General features: G+C 38.9%; 1 protein-coding gene across 1 annotated transcript; it reads right to left on the reverse strand.

Annotated features, from left to right (window-relative positions):
• Nucleotides 1-1,254: 1,254 nt before the first annotated feature.
• LOC121900380 (occludin-like) lies at nt 1,255-18,342 on the reverse strand. The gene is made up of 9 exons (XM_042416664.1): nt 18,260-18,342; nt 13,562-14,186; nt 12,437-12,628; nt 11,481-11,648; nt 7,037-7,200; nt 4,936-5,154; nt 3,992-4,163; nt 3,400-3,441; nt 1,255-3,104 (listed from the first exon to the last, which is right to left on the reverse strand). Exons 2-9 carry the CDS (start codon nt 14,165-14,167, stop codon nt 3,006-3,008), a joined length of 1,662 nt encoding a protein of 553 aa, XP_042272598.1. The 5' UTR covers nt 14,168-14,186; nt 18,260-18,342; the 3' UTR covers nt 1,255-3,005.
• Nucleotides 18,343-20,223: the final 1,881 nt, after the last annotated feature.

Here is a 20,223-nt window from a genome sequence, read left to right on the forward strand (position 1 = left end):
GTGACAACATCAGGGGGTGTGTATTGTGTAGTAAAGTGGGTGTGTCCCTTATCATTGTTCGGGACAGCACCACTTCTTCTTCCTCTCATGTTGGACTGAGGGTAAACTGGAAGCTACAGTGACTCACCATCGCCCTTGAGGTACAAAGTGGTATTACGAGACAGGACGGGCCAGTGCTAGCTGGTTAGCATGCTAACATCAGTAGATATCTCTGTAACACAATACATAGACGTCTTTGACATAATGTCAAAATTGTTATTTCTTCACATTCTGTTGATAATTTTAGTTAATTATTGAACATTTTAAACTAAAATTCTGGCCAAATCTTGCATAGTGCACTTTTAAATCAAAATACAGACGTAGGCTATTAGTTGCTAAATTTACTTGAAGTATCAGAAGTAAAAGTACTCATCATGCAAAATGACCCCACTCAGGGATATCTTGATTATACATACACAGATATAGTGTCTGTAAAAAATAATTTCACCCCTCTTCTGGTTTTTCATGTTTTTGTTTCACAACATGGAATCAAAGGGGATTTACTTTTTTTACACTAATCAACAGAAAAAATACGCTTTGTAGAAACCTAATTTCTACAAAGCAATCTAAATTAATTACACATGTAAAATACATTACCTGTTTTATTTGTAAAATCTATATCTGAAAACTATAGATGTGAAATAAATGTAGTGTAAAAAGTAAAATATTTCCCTCTAAAATGTAGTAGAGTAGAAGTATAAGGCTGCATTAAATGGAAATACTCTTGTACTTAAGTACAGTACTTGTGAAAATGTACTTGATGTGTAGCATATTCACACAGGAAAAATGACATATATACTCAAAAGTCAGTATGCTGACAGTTGGTGTACAATATTGTCTCACCATGTTTTACACAAAGGAAAAGTTAGTGGTGCTCACAGCTGCAAAAAGTGTAAAAAAAAATCTTTTGGATAATGCTTTCACCTTGTGAAGTTTAAGTTAGGCTGCAGTGTGATGTATTATTTATTTCCTGTCGGTATAAAATGATGACTTTTTTGTATACCAACAGCACAAATACTTAGTATGTATTGTGGAAAAACAGCTCCAGTAAAAGGTTTCCAGAGATGTTCACCAGTGGAGGGCAGTAACAGTTTGCATTTAGCTCACTGTGATCAGCTACTTTTATCACCAGTGTTCCCAGAGAGAGAAAGTCTTCTGCTCTCCCTGCTGGACACTAACAGCAGGTGCACAGAAAGAGGTGAAATGTGAAGCAACTCATTTTTAGAGAATTAGAAATGTTTATTACTTATGGAACACTTTTTAGACATCATTCATACCTTATGGAAGAATACAGTTACAAAAAAAATGGTCCTTTATAATAGTATCAGAGAAAATAAATCCATACAAAAATAAATGGCTCGCAAATGGTTTGTAAAATGACAACAATGTTCTTCATAAAAATACAAATGCATGACAAATCATGAGGGTGCCAAAACAATTTTAAAACATACACAAGATCATAACATTTTGCATATGAAGTAGATTATTATATTATTATAATCACCACACATGGAATCAGCACGTAATCATTTTTCATCGGCCAAGAAGGAATCTAATGAAAATATGAACTTAGCTTATAGACAGTCAGGAACAGTGAGAGACATGTTTTCCAGTTTGTGTTGAGGGTGTACAACGGAAAAATATAAAAATAGTCTAAATATTTTTACTATTTTGCATAGATTCAGCATATTTGAAATGATCACCGATTAAAAACAAACACTGTGTCTTTAGTATGTACAAATAACAGATAACATTATCACAGATGCTAATTACCTAATAGACAGATACATACTATAAATTTGTTCTTTTGATTCCTGCAGTACATAAAAACCATAAACCATTGTTTTAATGTTTATGTAGTAAAAACAGGATCCCTTAAAAGAATATACAATTGGCCACTAAGTCCCCTTTTTGGTCTCACTGCATCTATATTTAGATATTCAGTATCAAAATCTTAGTTTCGACATAAAGCCAGTACATTAGAATAATACATGTGGTCCTGGAAGAGAGCAGTTAACTCTGCTGATATTGATGTTAGTAACCAACACTGACACAGAGGTGAGACAAGCACAACAAAACGTAATTTTTGACAAAGTTAACGCCATGCAAAGGGTTAAAAAAAAACACATTTGCTTGCTAACAACCCCTACAACCCGTCTCACCCATTACTGCTCCAACTCTTATCTCAACTGGAGATAAAACACGGAAAAGTTGCCAATTTAGAGAGCAAACAAAATCACAGAAACTGAGCACACTTATCACAGGTGACTCAAGGTCAGGTGACTTTCAAATAACCTTTCTACAACCTCACCCTCTGATCTTCGCAGGTGGCTGCACATGGCTAACAATGAGCTGACCCTTTAAGAAAATGGCAGTGTTTGCTGTGGAAGTGGATTCAGCTCAGGCTGCTGTTTCCATTTCTCCCTAAAAAGTCATTTCATCCAGTTCTGCTGTCTTACAAACGATCAGATCATTAATATTAACATACCGTATGTTCCCTGTGTGTGTGTGTGTGTGTATGTGTGTGTGTGTGTGTGTGTGTGTGTGTTTTTGTTACCTCACTGGGACCTTTTCTGGTATAAACACCTACCTCGTCAGGACCAGCAGTCCTCATGGGGACCAAGACGTGGTCCTAATGAGGCAAAATGTCATTTCTGAGGTCCTGGTTAAGTTTAGGGGTAAAGTGTGAACTGGTAATTAGGGTTTGGGTTAGGCTGTCCACAATGAATGGAAGTCAATGCAATGTCCTAACAAGGATAGCTGCTCAAACTTACAGTATGTTCCCTATGTGTGTGTGTGTGTGTGTGTGTGTGTGTGTGCCCATGTGTGTCCAGTGAGTGTAGGAGCTGTACAGGTAACTTTGGTCTCAGCCTTTCACAGAGTCTTTGTAGCATTGTGGAGTGTATCTTGGCATCATGTGGACCATGGTAACTGTGAGAGCGGAGCGTAGAGACTCAGTGGGTTCATTAGTGGGTCTTGTCGTAGTCCTTCACCATGCGTTTGATGTAGAAAAGTTTGTGTCTCAGCCTGCGACACTCTTTCTTCTTAGACTGGTAGTCTGATGTCTACAGAGGAGAGAGAGCACATTTAATATTACTTAACAGTGTAACAATGTTTGCTTTTCTACTATATATTCAAAATAATAATAGAGTGAGAATAATAGAGTGAGCACAAATCAATTACAGAAGTTTTATGTGCAAAAGAATACCAAGAATAATACAATAGATGACATTTTGTCTGTGGATGTTTACAACAAACTCTGTAACACTGCTGCCACAAATATCTGCATTATATTTATATAATGATATTATATATCTGCAGGCAGGTTTATAAATTGTAAACTCAGAAATGTTTCCTCACCCGCTTCAAGTCCTTCAGTTGATTATATTCCTCTGCTACAGTCTGATGAAAGAAGAAAATACACTTATTATCATGCCAGCCTCACATTCAACCTGAATGTTGTTTTTCTTTTCCTGTTCAACATCTCTGTTTGACACCTGAATAAAAACATTTACCTATCTTTGATTTTAAAAAAATACATGTTTCTATCTGAATATATCCAACTAATACTTGAAACTATTCACTTCCATTAAGAGTTGTGAGTTGGAGGACAGATTTATTTCCACAACATCCCTACACAGAGTACAGCAATGTCAGATACGGTGGATATTTGATCTGGCTGAACTAAGAGCACGAGTGACTCATCAACTGAAAATGAAATTGTGCAAATTCTGAATGTTCTGGGTTTCAATATCTGAATTTTGGCACTTTGTAAAGCAGGAGCAAGAAAAAGGAGCATGAGCTGGAGCATTTTAGTTACAGTGCATGGGGATGATCTTCCCTACAGTAGCTCTGATTTTTAATTTAGACTCATCTTGCTTTCATAACCACATTTTTTGTTCAGCTATGCCAGTCTCATCACTCTTTGAGGTGCGTCCTGCGTATGTCTCACCTGGTATTTGACTGAAGTCTCATCCAGTGTGTCCAGCTGCCGGCTGAGTTTGTTTAAGTGATCGTTAATGTCGTCCATCTCTGCGCACAGGCGCTTGTACTCCCTAAGGTCGGCATCAAACTCTCTCTTATAGGCATGACGTTGTTCATCAGATGTAATCTCCGGATACATGCTGGAGGAAGAGGAGAGGGAGAGCAAGGAGGAGCAAAGGAACAAAAAGCATGGAGAGTTTGGAGAGGAGAGAAAGACAAACAGATATCAACATCAGAGATAAACTTGCAAAAAAAACTTCCTGTACATGAAAAGCACACCTTACAAACTTCAATGAGGTCATCAGACTCCCTGTGGTTCAGACTGCTGAACACAGAGCACAGAGATCAAGGAGACATGAGTGCTGGTTGTTGTGGTCCACTCCAAATGTCTCCAAATCAGGGTGTATCCAAACAACCAAATATAACAAGTTTCTCGTAAACTACACCAATTCCTCTGTTTTGTACCTTTGGCCCAATTCTCTCATTATGCCTCAGTACAAGCAGTGTGGAATGGCATGCTTCAGGAGATTAACTAATCTCCTGGACAGAGTGAGGAATATACAGAACGTAGCTTTTTCCATCTGCATGTTTGACTGAAAGTTAGAATTAATATTCACCTTCTTTGCTCCCTATTCATCTGTTTATGTGCTCATCTATACTTGCGTGTTCTATTCAAAGGATGTTGTAGTTGCATTGTCTTGTAAACAAAGTCACTCTCGTGTGAGGCTGATTCTCTGAGCTTACAGTTATTCATTCAAATCAGAGAATTTAGGTCTGGTCCTAAGGGAGCAATAGTATTTGACTGCAATCTACATGCTGTGTTCTTTGCTAAAGACATTTCCATCTCTAATCCAGACGGTGTATGAGCAGCTCAGAGATACAGCTGTACAGTCGTGGAAGCTTAAATCTCACCTCTCCCACTCCTCTGGGTCGAGTTCGTTGCCTGTCTCTCCTCCTGTGGTGTACTCCGTCTCATACTGAGACTCATCCAGCTCGGGGTTACGTCTGCGTCTCTTGCCCCTGTTGGCAGAAGGTTTACGGCCTCCGCCTGTCTCTTCTGAAGGACTAGAGCTGGTCCTTCCACCATGGGAGAAGACCTCCGATGGTCGGCTGGTGGTCTGCTCTGAGTATCTGCGGGTCAGCAACAAAGACATGAGAAGATTAGACAAGACCTCTTCAACTGTCCTAAAAAGTCTTCTTCATTAAAACCAGAGTAAAATAAAAACCTAGAAAAATCTAGAACAGCAACTATGCTCTTAAAGCTGTTAGAAACATTTTATATGGAAAACATTTGTCTTAAATAATAATATTTTATTTATACAGCGCTTTTAAAAGGCACTCAAAGTCACCTCACATCGATAAACAAAATGGCAAAAGGAACAACAATAACAACAGAGCAGCAGGAAAGACACTGTTAAAAGCAAAAACAAAAACAGTAAAAGAGAATAAAAGACGTAGTGTCAATTTAAAAGTAACGGACTAACAGCTACTGCGTCAAATACTGTAACAACACCTTTGGCCAAAGTGCCTGAATAAACAAGGATTGAATGTTTCCAAAAGCGCTGAGTCACTCTTGACTTAACACTTTTAGATACGTACTTGTATAGAGACAATGTATGTCTAGTCTGGTGTTTTATGTCTTGAAAGGCCTCCTTGCTGTGTTTAGAGGGATATAAGGGTCGTACTGACTTTTGTTTCAACACAAATTATCAGTGAGTACAGTTAAGTACAGTTAAAGTACAGTTAAGTTTACGGGATCTAGTACAGTTTAAGTACAGTTAAGTTCACGGGATCTAGTACAGTTAAGTACAGTTAAAGTACAGTTAAGTTTTTACAGGGTAAATCTGTAATTTCCTTGACAGTCTAAGAAACAGACAATTTACTCCAAGAACATCATGACCCAAATAACACCACTATCTTTAGGAGTGGTGTTATAGGAGACTATGACTAAACATAACAAATATTTACTGATATGGGTTAGACTGATGCCATATGGATGAAGGTAGACAGTGTGAACCACTAATGATTATTGTTGCTTGCACCCTGTAATTTGACTCTGTACCATGTGGATGGCTCCAAGTGACCAGGAATCAGGTGCAGCTCTTTCATAACAAGAGGGGGAGACATGCTCAATTTTGTAGGTTTGTAGGGATTTGAAGAGGAATCCAAATCCAGCGGAGCAGATATTACAAGTTCTTACAAAAACAGGGCTGCATTACGTCAACAACTGGGCACACTGCAGGTCCTCAGGCTAACATTTTTCTGCTTATGAAACGGCAGCAATGATTATTTTGTGATCCCATTTTGTACTTTGAACTCCCTCAAAATCCTTACGTTGCTGAGTACAAAATTAAATGATTTGGTTATTTTATTTAGTTAACGGTGCGGTAAGATCATTCAGAAATATGAGATGGACTTGTTTTTCAAAGGTACTGAGATGTTAAGAAACTGTAAAGAGAGGAGTACTTGACAAAACTTTACACACACACACTGCAGTCTTGAGGACATTAACACAAACAGAGTGCTTCAGAAATCATTGAAGAAAAGCAAATACACTACTTCACAAACATGCTGCCTTTTCCCTTCCTCTGGGAATTCAATGAACATGAGAGAAAAAAAAAAAAAAACAAGGAAAAGTTAATCCAACAAGGGCTCAAAGGTCACACAAACACAGCTCTCTACTGTGGGTGGGGCAATATATTTTCATGGGTTTTAAAACAAAGCAGTGATTAGATATCGCTTGTGTCACGTGTTTTGAGGTTTTGTTTGGAACCTTTACAGTATAAAGACTAAAAGGATGCTGCTTTTTCCTTGATAGAAGTTGAATAGAGGGATTAAAGCAAGAAAATATATGTGAGCCTGAAAAATTGTCCAGGAGTAAATGTGTACAGTGTATTGAATTATGTATTATATGAATTTAAAACTGTTCTAATCCTGAAATCAGACATGGTGTCTGAGAATTTATTATTTATTAAGAGTGTTTCGAAACATTTAAATTGGGCTCTGGACTCACTGGTTGTTGTCGTACGTGTCCCCATTAAAGGAGCTGCTGTCCACCTTGGCTGGGGAGTAGGAGATGACACTGTTGGCTGAAGCGTTGAGCAGTCCGCCTGCTTTCTCTGACACCAACAGAGTTGGGGCGTCTTGAACACTGTGGCTTTCCTCCACATTGTTCACCTACAGCAGGCAGGAAAGAGCAGAAGGAACAGACTCAGCAAACACAAACAAACAACTGAAACACTCACAAAGAGCAAACCTCACCACAGGCTCATTTTCTGACTGACATCCTGCTTATAAATCCATTATTCTTCTTTTCCTTATATCTTAACTGACACGTTTAAATGACCTGCACAGCCACAAACAGGACAGTGTTATTACACTTTACATTGTTGAAAAGGAATTTATTTGGACAGTTTAAACATTAGCAGTGACCTTTAAATGAGAAAGGAAAGCTATTTCCACAGCACAGACAAAGGTTTGGTAATTAGTCCTTAAAGTTTGAGAGAGCAGCGGGGCACGTAATTGGACGGCACAGTCCAGCTCCTTAATGAAATGATGGTTATCTGCTTGGTTCACCGTGCCTGAAAAGTTCCAGAGAACTAAAACAAAGGATGACTTAAGGTTCATTGTAAAACACACTCAACACTAATTTTAAATAAACCGAATGCCATTGTTTGCAGCATTTCCCCATATGCTAAGCCTGTTTCTGATAACCTTCTGACCTTAAAAGATTAATCATAAAGATATTACATACACACAGAAGACAATGGACAGTAACTGAATCTTGGCTTTCACTTCTATCTGTTGTCTTATGTCTTCATGAACACCTGGGACGGATGTGTTCCTCTTTTCTTTATTCAAACAAAAGGAAACAGTGTCCGTCATGTGAAAACATTTGCCTTAATCTGTATTACCAAGTCTTCCTGTGAGGCCAGAGAGCCTGCATGAGAGAATTCCTCACAATGAAGGCTTCGGGGGTGGTCACCGTTTCTTCTACTGTGAGACCAGTAACTTTATCAATCATTAGATTCCACACAACATGGTAGCTATTGTTTTTGATGACTAACTGGCTTAATGTTAGTAAAAACTGAAGGTATTGAGGCTCCTAAAAACAAAAAAGAGAAAGTAAAACTAAAATCATCTATTGTATAAATGAGCGAGCAGGTTTTAAATCAAGCTCAAACTCTACTCACAAAGTATGTGCCTTTGTATATGGGCTATCACTGATATCACTGGTGCTGACTGGTGAGGTGACATGTTTCTGCATATTACATTAAATATCACACTAGTGAATAAAAATGTCCTGAGCAGGAGTAATCTGCAGGATAATGTTCCTCTGAAATAAGACATCTGACATTTAATACACCTGCACACGAAAGCATGAATATTTTCTTTACTTGTCTAAAATGTATATATTCTGCGTGGTAAAACACACTCCTGATAGTTACATTTTTTAATTTACCAGCCTTTGGCAAGTGAGCCAAAAATCCATTTCAAGCCCAGGTTAGAATTAAGAACTCACTAATACCCCACTATATAAAACTCTTATGAAACCTCCACTCCCCTGCTTCTTGAATGCTGCATTACGGAGCAATCTCCTAAATTCCTCACAGTGCAGGAGCAGAGGAAAATATCAGCTTAGCTCCCAAAAAACAACAATCATAGTGGTTGGAGCGCTTGGGTGGGGGAGAGCTACCCTCCTTGCAGCTGCAGGAGAATCCCGTTTGAAGAGTGCAGCTTCAATCCCAACAATGGCCTCTCAGTGAGCAGCGCAGCGGCTGCTGCACCATGAACAGACTATGTAAGCACAGTAAGAATGTCTGAGATACTTGAACCTGGTGAAGCAAAGCAAGGAGGCAAAGATGGAGAGGCAGGGGGGGACAGAGCGCTGGATGTCGACGAGGGAGGGGAAACAAAGGGAAGCAGAAAGGCATGGAGAAGGCAAAGTGAGGGAGAAGAGCATGTGTAATAAAAGAAGTGGGGGAAGCAGCATCATGATGGAGCAAGACAGAAATCAAGGACAAGTAGAAGAAGAGGGGAAGTGACATGATGTTAAGAGCGAGAAAAGCAAGGATAGAGATTTATGTAAGCCGTAAAATGTCCACTTGAATAATAAAAAACGCTCTTAACTGCAGGCCTGTGCTTCACTGAAGACGATGCTACTTGTGTGTTGCAAATTGCACAAAACAGTTTTTACAACCAGCTTTAATGAGCAGCAGTAACCGACAGATTTATAAGAGAAGATACATTGAATGCTACAGCAAAACTACTGAAAAAAAGAAAAACCAGAAACCCTTTGTCATTTATGGTTCACCAACATTTTGTTTCTTAATATAACATTATTGTAACATGTTAAACGTACAAACTATAACATTATATGCTTAAAATCACGTTCTCTCTCTATTTTGATGTTTTAACCCATGTCTATGAAACCAGCCCCAGATGCCTACACTCTACATCTGTGCAGCAATTCAGCATTTCCAGCACACAGACAGCCCTGCAGAAACCGACTCTGATGACCTCATGCAGCAGACACAATGCAGCCCCCCTGGGCGAGCTGAATGAGGCCAGTGTGTGAGGTCATCAGAGTGAGCCAGGCCTCCCTGAGCTCAGCAACAGAGATGGTCCAATCTCAAACCAACTACAGCCTTAGACTGTCACTGGCCTTGTGTTTAAAGGAGCCAAACAAGCCTGATGACTCATTTTGTGGCACTGATTTGCAGGTAGTGCAGCAACGAAGAAAAAATAATCAGTACAGTGTAGAAGATTTAAAAAATGAGGAAAACGAGGACAGATGAGCCAACTCTAACACACCACACCTGTTTATTGAAGCTATAACAAAGACAGAAGATGTATATCAGCTATAGTGGCCATACAATAACTGCACACTTTGAACCTGTGATTCTACAGATTACAGTCTTAAAACAGCAAAGTCATATATGTGCCACAGCCTACATACATATTTCAATCTTTGACACTGACTAGCTTGAATAAATAATGACCTGACAGTCATGAAAACTTTTGCGCAGCTTTAAAAATTCAAAACGTATCTCTTACATGCTTGAATGTCAAGACGTGTTAAATGTCTAAATGCAGTAGCAGTAAACTTAACTACTTAAACTTAACTACTGTACTTACAATAAATCTGATGACATCAGTGAGCATGGCTCCATTTATAGACACTAGTGCTAGTCACAGGATTCACTCTGGGCTTGACTCATTTACTCTCGTCTGCTCTGACTCCACACCTCTGTGTGCACGATACCATCCAATGACAACCCCTCTCAAAAACAAACAGCTCTATATAATCAAATATAACACCATGTCTGATTAGTTCTTCTTTAGGTGAGATAAGCTATTGATTCTGAGTCCTTTATGTGTACAGATACGCTGGCGCTGCAAACTTGTTGCAAATGTTACGTCCCTCTGAGCCTTTTGAAATGTGAACACCATCTGCAAAGTCTCAGATTTCAATACTGCTGTTTATCAATTACATTTTTTTCGCTATAGTACATTAGCATACTGTTATATCTCTGTCATTCAGTCTATGAAACAGGCATCATTTGAAAAGTGGCAGTTGAAGTCAATAATCAATCCATATTTCAGGTAACAGTCCCACATTTAAAAACCTGAGGCAGGCTCTCTAGAAACTACCTGCTTGCTCGCTATCTTCTGAGGTGGTTAATGATTACTCAGAGTGAAACCAGGTAGTAGACCATGAGCAAACAGGCACTGACTGCTATCAGCCCTGACCCTGAACAAAGTGACTCTGTCAGAGGAAACACTGGTACGGTAGTCTTACTGTTTCCCTCTGGATGCTATAAAGTGATAAAGATCTATATATGACACCCTTTTTGGACTTTCAGCTCATAAATACAAGCAATGAAAAAACATATGAGAGATGTGAACTGGTACACAACATTACAAAGTCTATCAGGAAATACAGCACAAATATAGTGTGTCAGAAATAGCAATAACAAACCAACCTTGGGATTGAGCAAGTCTCAGTCTGGCTATTTTGCTGCTCTGCATCACCACAATCAACCTAACCAATCTTTATAACTGATGACTACCAAAGTGGGATGACTACATGACTCATTACCTACGTGCTTACTTACTTTGTATTGTAAAAACAGGTGGAAACTAATTTCCCACATACCAACAAGTCACACAATTCGGTGACAGATGGGGAAAAGCGTATGTCAATCAGTTTTGTTGGCTGAAATCCACTATACGGGAAAAAAAATAAATTTCATCATCTAATCAAATCAGTGAACATTGTATTCCATCAACCTTTCCTAAGGCTGGATTTAAACTCCCTCCAACCCTGTTCAAATGACTGCAAGCTGTGCATGCAAAAACTCTGGGTCAGTTAGGGTCAAAATGTGATTTTTGTTTGTAAATCCCATGTAAATCCAGATTTATTTAGCTGTGATTACCGTCCTGTTGTCTCTTACCCAGTCCTCTACATCTCTGCCCTCTGAGGCCTTCCCATCAACAAGAGGCCTATCCCAGTTGATGTTGGGTTTCCCGTAGCGCCAGATCTTCCCTCTAGTTTTGTGTGCAAAGAAAGCCGCAACACCCAAGGCGATGACAATCAGGAATCCACACACCATGGCAACTCCCTGGGAAAGCAAGAACATGGGAATAAAATCTCAAGTTCTCAAGAAGATAAGTTCTGAGATAAGGCTGGGTTATTCTGGTACAAGATGTACACAAAATACACGTGTGATGTCATTACAACAATTCGTGGCACCATGTACCATGAATGTAACAAATTCTTCAAGTTAAGAAATTACATTACAAAAAAATAAAGGGCTGTTAATATGAGAAGCTGTAATATACTCGTGACACAAGTAAAATCAAGCGTTTCCATTACATTTATTTATTCCATTACATTTATATCAACAACAAATATGATGATCAACTAATGAGTAATTTAATGAGCAAAAATGAAAAAACATTGCTGGTTCCAGCTTACATTTACATTTAGTCATTTGGCAGACGCTTTCATCCGAGGCAAGACAATCAAGCGATAGAGGACAGAGACTGGTACAAATTCTCAAGTAGCTGATCAGGTCCACCAAATGTAAGGATTTTCGGCTTTTCTTTGTTTATATTATTAATGTCTTTCCGATCTGGACTGTTCGACGGACAAAACAAACTAAAGAAATATGAAGGCAAGAAATTGTGATGGGAAAATTCCACTATCTTCTGATATTTTTAGAGCTATTATTACAGTTACTATTAGAGCCTGATCTATTTAACATAATGTTATGAATATTAACAAGACCATCGTTAGACTACTTTATCTACTACGTGCACATATATAGAGTCTGGGAGATGTGGTGTCACATCAACAACTGATCCAACCCTTCATATCTACAAAATATCCACAGAAAAAGCTACAAACCTCCTGAGGGTCCACAAAGCAGTAATGGTAGAGGTACTGGTTGTATATGGGGAAGCCTCCCACTCCTCCCATCTGGGAATAGCTGGTCTGATAGAGGTTCTGGCACATCATGAGCATTGGATTGTACATCATGCTGGAGGATCCTTGGGCCATTGGGTTCACCCCAACGATATAGACAATGGTTATGATGCCCTGTGAAAGACACAGAGTTAGTACATTGACAACCATAAAAGTCTCTTATTTAAAAAGACTTACATAAGTATTCCTCAGTGCTCAATTGAAATGTAACTAAGACAACAATATCAAATCAAATGAGGTCAGTTATATAGCAGCAACCATCAACACAGTGATTAGCTGAACATACTGTAAGTGCAAAAGGTAAAGTACAACGAGGAGTTTTTTTTACTTTGGACTAACAAACCTTTGGTGGAACATTGGGTTCAGAACAGAGTGTAACTGTGCAATGGTTTAGGACTGTATAAGGGAATATCATATCATTACAGAGTTATGTGACTGGTTTTGAAAGTTCATAAGTTTACAACAATTTTATTTGGCACATGGGATGGAAACCTCCAAATATTAAACATAAATGTGAGATGCTTCAGTAAAAGGATGCTCTGCTAATGCAGAGAACAACAGCAGACTGAAAATGAATTCCAATTTATGTTTCATTGTTCCTTACAACAATGAGAATGGTGGTTTTGCATATTTCTTTCTTTTCTGGATTTTTAAAAATTTGAGCTGTTTCTCTATAAAAAAGCTGTTAAATGTATGAGAAATGACTTCACTGTAGAGGATGAAGCACAAGCTGATATTGTTGTATTAAGAATCCAAACAACATTACAGCAGAGAAAACAGTGCTACCTAACTGTGGCCAAGAGGCAGGAGGTCTCATTCCACACATTTCTTGAAGAAGGGAGTCTTTAGACTGAATCTGAGTTCTACTTGGAGACCGTTGTGATTTGCACAGCATTTTATCTTTTGTTCTTGTATACAGAAATGTTTTGTACTCTTATGAATGAATCACCACTGGTTTATGTCCACACAGAGGTCGTTGAAGAGTGCATAAACAACAGAGAAGTAGAAAGGCTTTAACATAGACCACACAATGTAACTGAGTATTACCTGCAGGACACCCATTAAGATGCTGGCTATCAGGAGAGCCAGAAAGAACTTCCTGCTGCGGACGGTGTTGGACTTAGAGAAGCTAGCAATGAAGAATGCCAGCGCCCCTATGAAGTTAATGGCTGCCATGGCAAGCATTGTAGTTTTGGCTGAGTAGGGTGAAATGTAGGAGCCGTAGCCGCCGTAGCCTCCATAACCACCGTATCCTGAGCCGTAGCTCCCGCCGTAGCCTCCGCCGTAGCCCCCGCCGTAGCCCCCGCCGTATCCCCCGCCGTATCCACTGCCATAGCCCAGCCCAGAGCCATAACCCATTCCATATCCATACTGCATGTCCCACATGAGAGTGGAGGCCACGCAGGCAAATATTGCCACACACAGCACGATCACTGTAGCCATCATGGCTTTGATGATCCCAGGAGGTGACAGCCATTTGTAGAAGTTTTGCGGTTTTTCCTCAATGTAGTAAGAGCCCGGCGGAGGTGGGTACGCGTTGTAATCACTCTGAGGAGCATGAAAGCTGCCTGGTGGAACAAAGCCGTGGTTGGATGGTGAGGTGAAAGGAGGACTGTAGACAGGCGGACTGTCGTAGTTCTGCTTGTCAAACATTGCTGAAAGATGTCCGAAACTGTAAACGAAAACAACAAAACAAAGAGTTTGTGGACAATCCTTAGACCCAAAATCTCAGCAAATGACCTGCGCCAACTAGGAAGGGCTGTGCTGCTCTGTTTTCAGCAGCACTGATATGAGTAATGCTACGTCAAGATACAGGAAAGTTAGGCGTGACTGTCTTTGGTAATGAGGCTTAGTAACAGATCAGTGTAAATGTTTTACTATTTCCAAGGCAGTGTGATTTATGAAGGTACATGTGAAGCTTGTTTGTGCAATTTTCTCTTCTGGTCAGGTTGAGTAAATTAGGTTTTACAGAGGGAAGAAAGTGTATCGCTTTTCATATCATGAACTAGATAAAGCCTGCTTTTTTACATTAAGATAAAAATGAAATATTAGAGGAATGACCTTAGCTTTGAGTTCTCTGAACCAGCAAAGTCTCAATCACTGTGGAGATGCCAGTACCAGGACGGGGAGTGCAGCCAAACAACAATACTTTCCTTTTTGCGTCTTCACAGGCAGTGGGAGTCTTTCTCCAGCCCACACAATGCCCAGCCAGACTTTGAACATTTCATATCGCTTTTTTGCTCTTTTTTTTTTGTTACAAATCTTACAGAGATATGCAAAGCCACAGTGTGTACGACTTAACAATGCCCATTCTTCTACGCCGAGTCATTCAGGGAGTGGGCAGTTTGAATGAAAAGGCAAGTAAACAACAGAGCAGAGTTACTCTACAGGACAAACAATGAGAACATTAATGCATCTTTTTACTTTTTTCTTACTTGCTAGCTGTAATCTCAGTCTAATATGAACACAGTGCTGTGTGTAATGTGTTATTAAACACAACGTGACACGTCATCTGTTAATGCACCAGGTAACAGCAAATAATTCAGTGATTATAAGGCTGTAACTAACGATTATTTTCATTATTGATTTGTGTATTATTCTTTATTTATTCTATTAAATGTCATGAAATAGTGAAAAATGCACATGATCCCAGAGCTCAAGGTCACATCTTCAAATTTCTTGTTTTGTTTGATCAATAGTTCAAAAACTAAACAATATTCAATTTACAAAGATATAAAAAGGAGAAACGCAGTAAATCTTTGCTTTAAAAAGGGTGGAACCAGAGAACGTTTCGCATTTTTGCTTGATAAATGACTTCAATGATGAATTGATATTAAATTTGTTGCCAATTTATTTTGTCTACTGACTAATCGTTTAATTGTTTCAGCTCTAGTCAAAGCCTAGTAGTCTGTTTTACTGAACTCTGTCTTCCAGTGGCACCACAGTCCTGATTTAAACAACAAAAACACTTTTTTCATCTACATCTTGCTCCAGTTCGGGCACTTAGGCAGGATTGTGAGGGAGCTCAACAGCCAGAATGCACAGACATTCAGACAGAGAGACGTCCCTGGCAGTGCCCATAGTCTACAGTCCGGGGTAATAACTCTTCTATCTTTATGGGGCTCTGGCACACATGGCAGAAGAAGTCTCGCCTCAGAGCCTCCATCCCAGACACCTTCCTATTATTCCCCCCCTCATTCCTCCATATACTTCATCCCCCGTACAATTCCCCTGTCTCCGACTCTCTGCTTGCCCCTCTACCCCCTCCCTCGATAACTTCTTGCCTTTGTTTTGGGAGCAGGAGGGGAAAAAGTCAAGGCTGCTCGTCACGGGAACAGTGTTGCCATGGAGTCAGGGTAAAAAAAAAAAAGAAAAAAAGAAAATTGGGGCACTGTCCAGGGAGGACCAAACAACAGCTCCTCTGTGCTGCTCCTGAGTGAAGTTAGACAGGAGACACAGAAAGAGGGGAGGACAGGTGGATGGGTATGTTTTGCACAGCGGTGTCAGGTGTCCTTTATTGTTGGTCAACAGGCTGTCCGTCAGCCAGTGGGTTCTTGTTTATTTTCTGCTGGACAACTATGATTTTTGAAATTTCTTCTTTATTACATAAGAAAAGCACCTTTCAAGCCCAAATTTCCTTTCAGTCAGGTATACAGAGAAATCAAAGTCTTCAAAATCTAAATATTTGATTCCTCTGTACCTGATGAAAAGACAATTTGAGTTTGAGATGGTGTACTTTTCCTGTAGAATAAAGTACAAATCTTAAAAGGAGCGTTGTGTCAGTCAATTAATCAATTAGGCAATTATTTTGATAATTCTTCAGTTGTTTAAATCTTTAATCAAGCAAAAATGCCAAATATTTCATGGTTTCAGCTTCTCAAATCTATGAATTTAGCCGCTTGTCCTTGTCTGAAGATTTTAATGAACTTAATATCTTCTGGATTTGGACTGTTGGTCGGACAAAATGAGACAAGAGTAACAGGTATTTTCCACAACTTTCTGACATTTTATAGACCGTTTAATTAAAAGAATAATCAGCACTTTAATCTATAATGAAAATAATCGTGAGTCACAACCATTGACTCAGCACCTGTACAAGGAGGATGTACAGGTGGTTATTAAAGCAGGTGGTTATGGACACTGATTATTAAAGTCCACAAAACTACAAAGATTCCTTTGGATCATTTGCTCATTAAGGAGAAGCCTATTAATTATTAAACAGCAAACAGTTTCCTGAAAACAGTGCATCATACTTTTATGATAACATTGCAGTAGAAGCAACAACAGAACAACAAAAAAAAGGAGTAACAGTAGTAGTAGTGGTAATAGTAGTAGTATAGTGGTGTTTGTCTAAAGTTGGCTCACAAATCACATTTTCAAGCTGGACAGAAAGTGCAGCGTTCTGGCCACAGGTCAGGTCAGACACCCACCAGCCGCAGCCTGAACTCCGCTACAACACAGAGACTCTTATCATCTGTTTCTGATAATGGAATTCCAGTCATACAGTCACATGTCTCACATCTGTCAAAAACAATTACGGCCCTGCCCCATGTAGGCTGGGACCCACAGGGACACCCGCAGGAGTCAGCCAAGACTCCCTACCTAAAAAAACACCCCACTGAAAAATCTCCTGGACTTAGTAAAACTTCTGGAAAAAAAACACCTGTTGTTTATTCACTTGCAAATGTTTTAGGTACCAAATGCACTGTAACACAAAAACTTGAACTGTTTTAAAGAGGTGCTGATTCAACTATATATTAATTTTGGAAGTCTGTGGTGCGCTTCAATTCCACTGCAGTGTACTGGAAGGTGTTTCAAATATTTTGTCCACCCCATTTATATCAATGAGGGTAGCTTTCAAAATGACCATAAAGTCAACCAACACCTCTCTAAACAGTCTAACAAAAACTGACCTTATTAACCTTAATGAAGATAAGATTTATTGCAAGACTGTTATATTAGACTATATTAGTTTTAATTAAGTCAGATGTACCTAATGAGTGTAATTAATGAGTCATTGGCTCGCAGTCTACAACACTAAAAAAATCTATACTTGACGGATAAAGAGACATTCATTCACAATATTCATTTCTTCTAACTGTGTAAATTACAGATACTAAACAAACATCTTTGAGTTCATTTATTTATGGGTGTTTTACTACTGTGTTTACAATCAGTTATAGTGTAAACACCTTTAACACCATCATCAGGAAACACTGAGCTGAGATCACAGAAAAGTTATGAACCTGCTGTGATGTTTGGTGGTGGGGTTAGGCTACTTTTTTGATTGTTATTGATTACGGTTTGTTGATATAGGTTAAATGTTTTAGGCTAATATGTAGCTAGTTATTTCAAGCCACAGTTAAATCAAAAAGCTATCAGATATTATATTAATATAGGCTACCGTTATGGACGTAAGTTTTCCTTGATGTCAGTTTGGTCATAGTACATTTCTGAAATAAATAATTGTTGATTGGCTTCTTTATATTATCAATAACGGCATCAGAAGCGCAATAATGTTAGAAAGCGTGAAGTGACTGTAAAACAAGATGAGTTTCCACCTGACGACGTTACAATCAACCGTTACAAACGTTTTCTTCACTCAGAAAACTCTTAAGTTTCTTCGGGCAACAGCAGCGACTTTAAGAAAAATGAACAAAAGCACTTTGTGCACGTTTATTTTTTGTTAAAGACTGTTGAAAAAAAAGTAAAGCCTGCAATTAAAATCACCTTTCTCCATCTTACCTGAGGATCGCTGAGGAGGAATAACAACTGCCCGTCCCGGCTTCCTTGGAAAACTCCTTTTTCTTAAAGTTTGGAACAGTTAAAAAAAAAAAATATGTGTCCGCCAAAAAAACACCTATCTCTCAGTTAATGTTCAGGAAAACCTCTTTATCTGAGGCTGACTTTAAAAGTCGTTTTTTCTCCGCTTCGGACGTCTGTCCCGGGCAGAGAAACACAGAGAGACAACGGTCACCTCACAGCCAACAGCTTCTGAACAGTCCGCGGTAATGAGGCAGCCGCACAACACCGCCAAACGGCCGGGCTTCAACCGCCAGAGGTCAGGCTTTGTGCTGTTAAATATTCAGAACACAAGACAAATATACATACACATTTTGATCACAATTCAGGCAAATAAATGATATTAACAGTGTTGGGCAACATTACTTTTAAAAGTAACCCGCTACATTACAACATTACTGCCATTAAAAAGCACCTCCTTACGTTACAGCGTTAACCGTTACCTACGGAGAAAAGTAACTCTCTAGAGTGACGTTACTTTTGCGTTACCAATGCAGGAGACAGAGCAGTATGTTCGTTTATGTTGTAGTTGCTGTTCGTTTTTGTTATTTCCAATTAATATTACCAAAGTTATTACGTGGTGAGATTATCAACAACGTTATGTTATGAATATGACCGTTTAGAGGTACAAGACAAAAATTCAGAGATAAAACAGTCTCTTACCGTTCATCCGGTTCCACAGCGGAGAAACAGCTGAATAAATGTCAGGAACAAACTTAATGAAGGACAGCAGATGAATATCAACTCGAACAAAGAAAAGTCTTGCGAGTTTCATTCACCACAAACATAAAAAAGACATGAATATCTCATATTTTTCCGCGAAGTTAATTGAATCACTGCTTCTGCTTCTTCATTTTCCGTGGAGTCAACGAGCCGAAATACGGACAGCGCCACTCTGTCATTGCAACCCTCATTGTGGTCGGAAGGAGGAATTACATCCTTAGTGATACATAACTGGTAACGGATTGCTTATTTGAAAATGTAACGAAGTAACTGATTACTTGAATCACAAAACTAATGCGTCACGTTACTCGTTGCAACAAATAGGTAATCTGAGTATACTAATGCGTTACCTTGTAACGCATTACCCTCAACACTGATGATAAAATACATAAATAAATGATAACCGTCATCATAATGATAGTCTTCCGCCAGACAATATAGTTCTTGAACGGCAGTTAGTGTTAATTTTGCATTTGCAAGAAGATGAATGCATAAGTTGGGAAAAGGTGAAAGTCAATAGTTGTTCAAGAAGTTGGGGGTTCATGTTTTTTGTTAAAATGCTCTGTTGATATTGGAAAAATAAAACTGGAAAATTACCAATCGAAACCTTCCAATTTCATTGATAAATCTATGCAGATAATGTGGTTCATTAGCCTACAACTCATTGACCTAACAGAGATGCTGTTCAATGATGTACAAGAAAACTTGAAAAACAGTATTCCTTAGGTCAAACCTTTAAAAGTGGGGCTTTATCAAATCTTAAAATATTTGCGTAAGTAATTCAACACTTGAACTATTTGATGATTAAGTGTTTTGCACTTGTTTAACCAAGACAATAGATGACCAACATGTTATTCCACTATTCAGTGGTTATCTCTCATTTACAATAAGTACTTGACCTTTTATTTGTTTTCACAGCTGGTCACAAGTCCCTCTTTGTTCCAGTTTGCACCGGTCATTATTTTATTCACTTTTATCTCTGTTTCAAGACAAAGTTGGAAGGTCCCTTTTTTGTGTCAGTGTTTTCAGCTACATTCCTCAGTAGCTGCAAGGATGTGTTTTTGTAAAAATTAAACCTGCTCCATTACTCTAAATAAAAAATGAAGCTGCAGAGAAAAGAGCTATGAATTAACACAGAGATCCTGAATTTTGAAAGAAATAATATCAGATTAATTGATGTTCTC

The sequence above is a fragment of the Thunnus maccoyii genome, chromosome 7 (assembly GCF_910596095.1).
Source record: "Thunnus maccoyii chromosome 7, fThuMac1.1, whole genome shotgun sequence".
In the NCBI taxonomy this organism is placed as follows: Eukaryota; Metazoa; Chordata; class Actinopteri; order Scombriformes; family Scombridae; genus Thunnus; species Thunnus maccoyii.

Bases quoted from the DNA above. Each gene is read 5' to 3' on its own strand.
- LOC121900380 (XM_042416664.1), bottom strand. From the start codon at position 14,167: ATGTTTGACAAGCAGAACTACGACAGTCCGCCTGTCTACAGTCCTCCT. The intron at 12,629-13,561 runs GTAATACTCAGT...TGTCTTTCACAG, and splicing joins TCTTAATGGGTGTCCTGCAG to GGCATCATAACCATTGTCTA. The intron at 3,105-3,399 runs GTGAGGAAACAT...TCTCCTCTGTAG, and splicing joins AACTGAAGGACTTGAAGCGG to ACATCAGACTACCAGTCTAA.